The sequence below is a fragment of the Poecilia formosa genome, unplaced genomic scaffold, assembly GCF_000485575.1.
Source record: "Poecilia formosa unplaced genomic scaffold, Poecilia_formosa-5.1.2 Scaffold96, whole genome shotgun sequence".
Classification (NCBI taxonomy): Eukaryota; Metazoa; Chordata; class Actinopteri; order Cyprinodontiformes; family Poeciliidae; genus Poecilia; species Poecilia formosa.
In genome coordinates, this window is record NW_006800035.1 from 108,695 (window position 1) to 120,455 (window position 11,761).

At 41.5% G+C, this 11,761-nt stretch overlaps 1 protein-coding gene across 1 annotated transcript in view; it reads right to left on the bottom strand.

The window, feature by feature from the left end:
- arid1ab (AT-rich interactive domain 1Ab) overlaps positions 1 to 10,320 on the bottom strand; it is an 80,116-nt gene extending 69,796 nt beyond the window's left edge. Inside the window, exon 1 of the mRNA XM_007558380.2 lies at positions 9,081 to 10,320. Within this exon, the coding sequence (XP_007558442.1) occupies positions 9,081 to 9,986 (906 nt within the window). The 5' untranslated portion in view covers positions 9,987 to 10,320. The remainder of the gene's footprint in view (positions 1 to 9,080) is intronic.
- Positions 10,321 to 11,761: the final 1,441 nt, after the last annotated feature.

Sequence of the window (11,761 nt, forward strand, 5' to 3'; positions counted from 1 at the left end):
CACACACACACACACACACACACACACACACACACACACACACACACACACACACACACACACACCACAAAGTAACTGTCGTACTTTATACACAAATACACACAGCTGTCAGGGGCAGACGAAGATCATTCACAAAACGCCCCCCGTCCCTCCTCCCTCCCCTGGGTATCACTGACACCATTTCTCCCTCTTCCGCAAACACTACCCTAGTATCTCACACACATACATACACACACACACAGTTGCCAGGAGGCAGCGTGCTGTCCATGTGGCCTGTGGAGAATCATTACTCAGCAGTGAAGACTTAAAAGTCGAAAGTTACCTTCCCCCTTTTTAACTCTTTCACATCTGAACTCTTTGTGTTTTGCTGGAACTTCGTGGTGCATTCGCTGGACACAGATTATTTGGAAAAATGCTGTTCTGGTTGTCAGGACAACTGAACCTGCAGTAGCAGAATAGATTATTTAGGTTTTCCTACTAAGCCCGTATATCATTTTGCACATTAAAGAGACAATACTGTAGAAAATGTTTGTCAATTACTAGAATAAATATATGGAAGCATGACAGGAGATTCATGCTTCTGAAAATACAGACATTTAAAGCAAAAATCTATAACATGATCCAATTCATTTATTTGACAGTTATTCCATCTAACTATGTGGTTGGAACTTTATGTCATATTTACTAAAACTGAAACAAAATGCGTCAGAGGTTGCTGGTATGTTTACAGCTTGACGGATATAGGCAATTTTCAATTTTAATTCAATAATTTTATTATTGAATTAAATTATTATTATTATTTATTTCCGGCCAACTTTTAATATTTTTAACACAAAATGCAGCAGCACCCTTAGCCTTAGCAGGTTTCCTGGGGGGAACTTTGCTGTACTTCTAATGCTAACATCGCTAATCCTGTTAACACAAACCACCAACATAAAATGATAAAAGTCGGTTTTCAATTTCTATATCTTTTCAAAAAAACTGATCAAAAAGTCCTGCTATACACTATTTTTTCTCCATAAAACTTTGACTTCACCTTGAAATGTGAATAATTAATAACTACTCAAGGCAAGGGAAGCCAGAAATAAATATTCAGAACAGTTAATTATTCTTAAAGAAGCAACGAGATTATGCATTTGCTGATCAAAGCTTGATAGAACCGGAGAACAAAGAAACACCACCATCATTTGATCAGTGTCACTTTAATATTAAAAGTCAGAGTGAGTTCTTAGAAAACAATGACCTTGGATACAAACTGATCTCCTAAACTGGTTTTTAGGCCAAGAGAATTAAGCAAAAATGAAAAGGAAAATTTTCCATAGAGCTTTTCAAATTATTTCTTTGGTTAATTTATCAATCAATACATTTCCTAAGAAAAGGGATACAGCAATAATTAGCTGAATCCAAAATCTTCTCTTCAGGTTCACCGTCAGAAACTTTACCTAAAACCTCTGTGTTTCTGTGAAGATATGATCTCTGATCATATCTTCATAGATTCCCCCATAACATGAAGAACTGCCTATTTTAACGGTTCAGACACTAATTAACTATACATTAATACGCACAGAAGAAAACAGCTTAGCACCAGCACAGAAGCTAACATCTTCTCTTCGCTCTGAGGAGTCAGCCAGTCAGCGCCAAGGAAAACGACTGCGCCTGGATTGGCTGCTTTGGAAACGTCAGCCAATATCGTGTCTAGTAATTCGGTCACTAGAGCATCTGCTCTCCACCATACAGAGTATTTCAGCTTCCCAAGCTGAATTTTCTTTAAAATATTTTATTCTTTATATAAAATAAAACTGTGAATCTGCAGATTTTCAGAGAATAATTTGCAGTTACGTTCCACAGGAAGATCTACAAATACTGATCATATACATGCACAGAAGTGTTATTTTTATCAATTAATTTATTTAGCAATTAATGAACTGTTAGCATTTTAAGGCTATTTTCACAACTGGTTTCAACATTTCTTCCATTTTCAGCTGCTGTGTTTTTCTTTCTTACTGCACTGTGTCAAATGAACCAAACTCTTTGGAAAAATATGTTCCCCTCCCTCACCTGTGGTGGCGCTGCACCAAGAACCACTGAAGAAAACAGCAAATAAACCTCTGAAGAAGACTTGAGAGCAACTTCCTTCTTCATAAAATGGAAACAAAAACAGATTTTAGTGGTTGTAGGATTTCTCTTTGGCAAAAGACCACAAGCTATTTCTCATGCTAGTTCTAAACTAACATGTTTCATTTGGTTGTATTTACCCAGAGTGCCCTGCACTACCGTCCGTTTCCTGCTTTTGGAGCGGTATCCGGTCCGCTTGGTGTTCACACGTACATTTGAACCACACCAGAGTTCACTTCATCCGAACCCAGACGAAGGTTTTCAGACGGACCACAGTTTGATTGCTCATTCATGTCTTCCCAAACGAACTGGACTTTCCAGACAAACTAATCAGAGTTCAATTAAAGTTGACTAAACATATCTGGTGTGAATGCACCCTAAAAATGACAAACCAGAGCCTGGTCTGTAATCAGGTAAACCAAATTTAACCACATGAAGCTGCCATTACATGTTTTTCTGCAAGCTTAATCAACCACTTTGTGGTAGAACTCCTCTCTTGGTTGCATATGAACCAAGGGAGTTCACCGTTTCCCTTCATATCCTCAACCGCAGGGATTTCTTTGACAGGTACACCGCTGCTTCAGTTCATGCTCGATGTGGGATGGGGCATCCCTGGGGCGGCTCACTCTCCGCCGTGTGTCGGGCTGGGGGAACCACCTGGCGTACCACCATCCTAAACAACCCTCACAACCGCCGTCTGTCAGGAACCCGCTTATGTGCCCGTCATGATGAAAACCCACAATATTAGCCCCTCCGCAGCCACTCAATTAACACATTAATCCATCGATTGCGTGGCCCAAGGCAGGTGAGAGGCACAATAAAAACATCCTCTGTGGGATTATTACAGGAGATACATCTGCAGCAATTAAAAGGCCAATCATGCTGATGAATGAGAAGCTTAAGCATTTAATAAAGCACACAATGCAACCAGGAGCACTTACTTGTAGTCGAAATAAAACAAGCCGCCACTTAAACTGAAGCCACTATGTCTAACAAAAGGATGGTATGAAGCACTGCCCACATCCAGATGTAGTTTGTGCAGCATCTCTACTAGCTTTTTTTTTGTTTGTTTTTAAACACTGTTTAAGATCATAGCTGTGAAGATAATGCGTCCTTCCCCACCTGCAGTTCAGATGTGTAGGAAAACACTCAAATCTACAGTTACTGTGGGAAACTAGAGATTGACACTGCCTTTTTGCCTTCGTCTAAATTTCAGCCTCTGCCACCTTTTAGTAAGCTTAACAGGCTCAAATAGTGAAATTACCATCCTACGCTTCTGTCACCCATACAATATGAGTGTGTCCTAGAATATCTAAGCAAGAAGTGTTTGAAAGGTAGTTAGCGCATGTGAAAAACTTACATTGCAACTCCAGAGTCTCACACTGGATTTTACTGCTTGACATCATACAGAGTTAACAGAGTAGGCATTGACCGCTACGAGGTTCTCACGTTATGCTAGCCAGGAGTGTTGCAATAAACAATAAATCAATTAATCGCATGATCATTTAAAACATTCTCAATCACTTCTCTTTTTGCTCTCGTTTTACCAAAGCTGGATGACCAAGTCGTCACTGTGATGTTTTGGTCTCAACTAGCCTGTTGTTTACAGACTTCGTCATTCATTTGATTTGTTGTTCCTGTTGTTTTGTTTGTTTATTTTGGATATTTCGAATGTCTTCCAGTTCCAGTGTTAAATGTTCATTAGAACTTATAGTTTATTGATCTTTAAGAATGTGCCTTTGCATTATGAAGCCATTGAAAATGGTCTCAAAACAACAATATTATCTGTTATCACAATAACTTCTGGGGCAATTTATCGTACAGCAAAATTTGTTGTTATGGTAACAGTGCTAATGCTAGCCTCTGGTAAAAAGAAAATACAGTAATATCATGATATAACACAATAAATTCTAGATTACTACGAGTGTCTGTCATTCGCAACCAGAAGTACTTCCAAACAATCAAATTTTAGGTTCTTGAGAGCAATAGAAAAGTGTATCGGTCTTCTTTCAGCTGACTCTATGGGCCCATATTTCTGAAACAATTCCTTCAGAGAAGTTAGAGGCAACAATGAGTTTTTCATTTGGTCTTCAAATGTCAGTACCACAAGTGTAATTGTCCCACTGGTTACAAACTAAGCTTTATTCACGCAGAGTACTGGATGGTAATCCTCCAAATTTGCTGAATTAATAAAAGATTTCCAGTTTTTGTTCATGACATCCATCATCTATAATCATTTACCCTTCCAATGTTGGGGGCTGGTCCCCATTTCTAGCAGTCACTGGGCAAGAGGCAGAGTACACACCCTGCATACATCACCAGTCTATCTTACACACACAAAGAGGACGAAACAACAATCCACACACATAGTTGATGCTTTCTTTTCCTCCCCTTCAATAACGTTTAGACACTGCAAAGGAAAAGTCTTTAACTCCAGTCCTTGAGAGCCACCATCAGTGTTGGAGCAGGGATGTATCTAGGGTTCTGTTTCCACAATGGCACCTTTTGGTGGATGGCCAAAAGCAAAAGTTTTTTTTGAGTTTTGGTCTCTTATTTTGGTAAAGACGTTTTGGACCCATTTACACGGTAAATGGATTTTGGCATCCAGTTTACATGATAAAGTTTTAGCCCCTCCTTTACACTGTAATAATGTTTTAGCCTCATGTTGCACACAATGGCATTTTGGCATCTTGATTACACTGTAACGATGTTTTGGTCGCTCATTTACACTGCAATACCGTTTTGGGTAGACAAAAATGAAAACGTTTGACAAAGGACTCCAGAGCGAAACTTGCTACAGACAATGCGAATTATGTCCATGTAATGGCAAACTCAAAACAGTTGGAAAATACTACATGCACACTACATCGCTTCCAATGTCATCTGAGTTTTCATTCAGTTGTCTAAATGCAATTTCTTTTTTCTTGACTTAACTGGAAGTGGCCACTAGGAGTTTGGAAAAGTGCCCTTAAATTAAACTATACACAGCCTCAATACTTTTATCAAAATGGCAAAAATCTGAAGCCACCACCATACTTCTGAATGAAATATGCTTATTTATATTTCAGCTCTTTCTGATTTACAACCTTGTTCGTCAATTAGCACAAGTTCAGCTCACACACAATCATTAGTGGAGGACTCCAGCCTGGTAAAACCAGAGAAAACCAAGTGTAGCTGAATCGATTGCTCTCGGTACAAACATAATGACGCGACCGTTGGTGAAAACAAACAGAAATACAAGAGCCAAAAACTTGACCTCTGATACATTTTTGTCAACATAAAGTTGCAAAAGGAACTGGAAAAAAAAAATTGATTCGACTATAATTCCAAACTGAATCCATTTCCCAAAGTTAAAGTTATAAATGCAAATACGCAACTGTAAACTACAGAGATGATTTTTGGGGAAATGCCCACTGCTTTGTCTTGGTCATTAAACAGTGATCTGGAAAACGTTTGATACTTTATAGATAAACTGATTTGAATGATGAACAAAAGACATCATTTAAAATGCTTAAAACTTTTGTGACTGATCAATCCAGGAAATCAATAAATCATTACGCAGTGTAGCGTTTGTCATCGCTTCTGGCAAGAACACAGCCCAAGTATTTGCATATCTGCTTTAAATTATTGTGAGCTGAATGCCTTTACAGCCATTTAACCGGCAATGCAAAAGGGCAGCACAGTACTGTAAGTGGAGGCTATTTACCTTGTTGTGATTCAGGAAAGCGGTAAAAATCCCTCATCTACATTGTTAGAAATTAAGTACAACAAAGTAGACAGCTAGGTTTTTGTACTGGACTAGTCTCATTGGCATTATAACTGAGAAAGTTCTGGAAAGTTGGGTTGGCCTACACTTTGGACATCCCTCAGAACTCTGTTCAATAAATCACCTGGAGATAGGATGAGTCTGGTGGAGTTGCTAATGTACCAAGACATGGCTGTCCACCTAACCCAAATAAACATGGAGGAAGATGTTCTGGTCATTTGAGACCAAATCTTCCTGTTTGTGATGCAACACACTGTGCTTAGAAGACAACTGACACCTTAAAGACATGACTCCAACTGTGAAATACGCTGGTGGAAGCTTCATGTTGTGGGCACAAGAAGACAGAGGCACTGGCTTAATGGGAATACAAACACCAGGAAGGAGATATGTATACTTGATTCAATTGGGAACCAAACTTGAAACATTTGTTCCATTTTTAGCTGGTGTGGCTCTCTTTCATGCAGCACTGTATGACACAGTGCTGCATGAAAAACCTGTTCTCCTCCTTGCCTGTGGTGGCACTGCACCAAGAACCACTGAAAGAAACAACACAAAAACCTCTGAGTCCAACTTCCTTTTTCATGAAAGTCTTAAACTTTATACGCATCTTAAGGACTTCTCTCATAAGAGTTAGAAAACCAATAGAAAAATAACAACTAACTTTGGCACTAGTGATTACAGAGCAGATGTTTGGCATTTAGTACTATATATATTGTAATTTTATGACTTTGTACAGTGATTGTATAATAGGATATATGGGATTATACAATTTATGTTTTATGATAGACGGCTTTATTAACCTATCCGCTATGGGTCAAGAGACACAAACTGTTTGAAGCTAAATCAGGTGCAAGGTATCTTTAATTAATGTGTTTTACACGTTATCCCTGTTATAAACTAATAACCTAAACTAAATGCAAAAAATAAATGAAGTGGCATCAAATTTTAGCAGTACTTGGATTTCTCTATTATTTGTAAAAAAAAAAACAAAAAAAAACACAAGCCATTTCTCTCACTGGCACGACATCTGAACATATACTAAAATATTGCCTAAACAAAGTACAGACCTAAATCCAATCAAGTCATGTTACAAAGAACGAGGAAAAACGTCCGCTTCTAGATGTGCAAAGCTGGTAGAGACATAACCCAACACACTTGCTTCAAATAAAGGGTAATTCTATTCAGCTTTGAATTCAAAAGCATGCCACACTGTTCAGATTTGTTTAGTTTTTGTAAAAGATCTTGGAAGTATGCATCACTTTATTCTATTACAAAACATATATTAATGTTTCTAGCTGTGACATGACAAAATGTTGAATAGGATAAGGAGTAGAAGGGCCTTTGACGTAAATATAAGGATAACCTAATGGAACAGAATCCCCCATCAATTTTACTCCAGATATTCTAACATAAAAACTAAACATTATACAGAGCACGGTGAACTGGCCCATGACACATGAGGTGGAGTAAAAACACCACACAGACACGCCAAGGTGCAGGTAATCACTGGGGACGTGGAAACCCTGCCAGTGGAAGTAAATTAGGCAATTGAAAACCCTACAGTTAAAAAAAAGAAAGAAAGGAAAAAGAAAGCTGTGACACTTGGCTGACACCTCGGGGTTTGCTTGTAAACAGAACCGCTGCCAGTCCGAGTGTCACATGGCGGAGGAGAAGACATTCGAGCTTGTGGGCCTCCTTCTGCACACCTGATCTGGAAACAGTGGAGAGCGACGCTGCAAACGGTGGTTACGTGACCACACCTACCCAATCTGCTGAGCTGGAGTCGGTGGACTTGGAGGGGCAAAAAAAACAAAACACACACACACACACACACACACACAAAAAAAACAGACAAAACAAGAAACTCCTAGTGCACTGAAAATGATAGAAATGACTAAGAGAAGCAGAGAGAGGGAGGGTTCAGCTAAACACATGAATATAAACAAAAATAATACAAGACTCAACACTACAGTCAGCATGCAAATTACTGCAGTGGGAGGAAGTGGGCAAAATTGTGCTCGAAAATGAATAGAACCATATCAATTTCTACCGTTTCTAGTGTTTATACAGCAGGCAATATTAGCGACCACATTAGATTTTTAAATAAATATGATATGCAATTAATGTTGTAAAAAAATAAAAGGGGGGCTTAATATTGTTTAAATGATACTAAAAAGACACCAAATGAGACCCAACGAATGTGGAGGAACACATTACCAGGGCAGAGAGGAGGGTTGGAGGGGGTGCTGTTTTCTGCAGCCCTTCCATTACAGGCAATTATAAATGGCCAAGAGCGGAGGAGCAGGGAGCCAATCAGATCTCAGCTCGCATGTCAACTCAAGACCAACTGTCTCCTGGCTCTGACAGCAGGATTTTTACCTCCATAATTCAAATCCCAAAGCAAAGGCAATCTGCACTTTGCCAACTCGAAAGCGAGCGAGGCCACGTGAAAGGCGGCGGGGAGAAGCCGAACCGAGTCCGACCGAACCGAGTCCGACCGAGCCGCGTCCCCGGTCGGGATGAGTCATTAGGGTCACCGATCGCAATTTTGATCCGAGTGCGCACGGATTTAGTTGAAAAAGAAACGGTTTTCTTTCTCTTTTTTTTAGATCTATTTTTTTCTCCCCCCGTGTAATTATGCAAATGTTTTTTAACGGTCATCGCTGTCATTTGCATCCTGTTTGTAGCCCTGACAGCCGCGGAGACAACTTTATTTACCCCCTGCCCCCCTCCACACCCTCCAAAGGGGAGCTCAGGATCATAGACAAGCGGTGTGACCGCATATCCTGACAGTAAAAAAAGAAAAAAGAAAAAACAGCAGGAGCTGCACTGATGTCAACACAGAAAGCTAGAGGAGATTTGAGAGGGAAGATCACCTCATCCCTTCCTCTATTCACACGCACACACACACACACAGTAATACACACAAGTTCTCCTCGCTAACTCTTGATCTACTTAGTCAAACTCCTGCCCCGCACCGAGCACACAACCCCGCGTTGACTTTCGCGGAATATGCACCACGATTCTCCCTTTAAACAACCATTGCAGGGCTGGTGTAGAGAGCAACAGAGAGGCAGCCATTTTATAGAGCTCTTGCTTTACAGACAATGGCTGATCCAATGCAAAATGCAGCTCAACGTTGCCTCTTCTCAACCACTTGCCCTGTCAAAGTGAGGCGAGAGCGGCAGGTGGGGTTTACCTGGTTCCTGCTGCCTGGTTGTCCAGTGTTTCCCGGGCTCATGGGAGAGGGGTGGTGGGTCCTTTGTTGCCAACCCGGATGGACCCCACCAAACTGACTGCTGCTCATATCTCCTACTCCCTTGTTGGCCCCTTCTTGATTGTTGTAGTCTCCTTGGGGGTAGTTGGAGTAGCTCCTGGCGGAGCTGGGGGATGTCAGGAGCTGGTTCAAAGTTGGCGTGGATGTAGGCTGCTGGTTCCCCATGTTGTACCTCTGGTTGTTGTAGGAGGCAGCCATAGCGGTGGTTCCTCCTGCTGGCTGCTGCTGCTGCTTGCCTGGCTGCCCCCCAGCCGCCGGAGGCTGGTTGTTCCGCGGGGAGCTCATGGGCCCGTATCCCTGGCCCTGGTAGGAAGTCCTGTTTTGGAACGGGGTGTAGCTGTTGTAGTTGTTGTGGTAGCCGTGTTCGTGTGAGTTAGCGGGGTAAGGGTCCATCATGCCCGGCCCCGATACAGCTGCCATGCCAGGGCTTTGTTGTCCGCCATGTTGAGGAAAAGGGCCCCGGCTGTAGGGCTGGTTGTAGCCGTAAGGAGGTGGAGGAAAGGGTCCGGGGTGGTGGTGGCCCATCCCGGGCAGGTTATTTCCTTCGGGCCCGCCTGTATCATTCTGATTGCTGCTGTTATTATTTACCCTGGGTAGATTCCCGTTGCCGTTCTTCATGTCAGGATCCCCTCCTCCCCCAGTGTTCCCATCATCGCTCCCGTCCTGCAGCTCCTTCTGAACCGGAGATCCCGCGTCAGGTCCCGTGTCCTTGTTTTCATGCTGCTTCTCGCCCGGTACCGACTCGTCCTGTGGGTCCCGGTCCGGCTTTTTGAGTTCGGATGGCGGGCTAGTGTTGAGAGCAGCGACGCTGGCGACCTGAGCGGCCATGATATCCCCCTCTCTCTCGCCTCCACTCTTTCTTTACCTCTCTTTCAGCACGGCGACTCGCTCGCAGTTAAACTCCGAAGAAGCATTGGATAATAATAAAATTACATTTGTAACAACATACCCGTCGTCCCGGTTCATTCCCCCCTTGTTCCTCCGGTCGCACCGGTGTCCGGTAATCCACAGCGACCGCGTTTGAACTTCAAACACAGAGGGTAAAGTTTGTGAAAGAAAGAATGTATAAATACAGAGCCAGGGAAATGAATTTCACCGACACCAGTCACTGTGCCTTTCTGTGCGTGCGTGTGTGTTGGAGGGGGGTGGGGGGGTCTGTTACAGAACGAGAGCGCGAGCTAGAAATCAACCAGACCAGCACGAGGCTCCGCGAGACACAGCCATCTTACTGACCTGTCGCGAGAAAACTAAAACCCGGAGTGGAGCACAGAGCGAGATCTGGATCTGGATCGAGCTGGCTTCCGTGTTTACACTGTTATAGAGCAAACAGGAGGCAGAAGGCTCACTGAAACGGTTCAGGAAAGTGTTCCCTTCGTGAAAAAGTTAATCAACATTGAGTAATTTTCATTTAAAAAAAATCACATTAAATATTAGATGTTAAAAAAACAAAGTTAATAGGCCAGTTAATCTGAAGCTGGATTTGTAAATTTAGTATGAATTCTAACTAGCATGTTCTGAACAACTCAACAAAAATGAATCAACAAAGTTTTAAGCAAAGGCTATGAATACTCATGTAAATGTGATTTATTGGTTTTGTAAATTTGGAAAGCACAAAAAAAAAGTTCCCACATTGTCATAAAGTTGCGTGTAGAAATTTGAAGAAAGAGATTCATGTAATACAGTTTGGAATAAGGCTATAACGTAGAGACATAGAAAAAGGGGAAGCGCTGTGAATGCTTTCCGAATGGACTTGGACAAATAGTTCCAGATTTTCTTTTAACTTGGCAACTTGTAGGCATATCATCATTTTGTTAGTGTTGATGATTTACTGCAGCTGGCAGTTTCTCTTCTCCAGCACAAAAGTAATTAGTTTGAAAGCACTACTTAGACTGGAGACAATTCAGAATAATGGCAAATTCCAAAGAACGCAGAGATGACCTGAGAAAGAAAAATAGAGATGCATACATGGGGAAATCTCGTGGTCCTCGAAAAACCTTCCAAGATAAGTTCAGCAATTTTTGGTACAATCACGAGAAAAATGCTTGGAGGAGTCAAGGCGAGGCTTTGCATTGGCCAAACTAAGGATCAGTGTACCAACTGTCAAACATGCTGGTGGTGGTATCGTATCCATCGTAAAAAGGAAGAGTCCTAATCTTCAAATTTGTCACCAAAATTCAGCAACTGCGATGGTAGAAACTGTCAAGCATGGTAGTGGTGGTTTCATGCTGTGGGGCTTAACTGCACAAAGGGAGTTCACTAAAGAAATTAGGATTACTTCATAATTCTTCAACTTGGTCTGAAATAAACATCTAGGTGGTTGAAATGTGTAACTGAACCATACATTTCAGTATGATTCCTACTGAACAAGATTCACTTTGAGCCACACTGAATCTTGTTTTGGGACAGATAAAGCAGGCTAAAATGAAACTTCTAGATATGTGTTCAAAATGGACCAACCAAAGCCTGACATAAAAGGACGCTCTTCACCAGGAACTGCCTGATTTAAATTAATTCTGCTAGTTCTGCTAAGAATAGCGGCCATATATCCAAATCATACTTTTTAAAAACTCATCTAAGTTGAATGTTGTGCAACCAATCTTTAT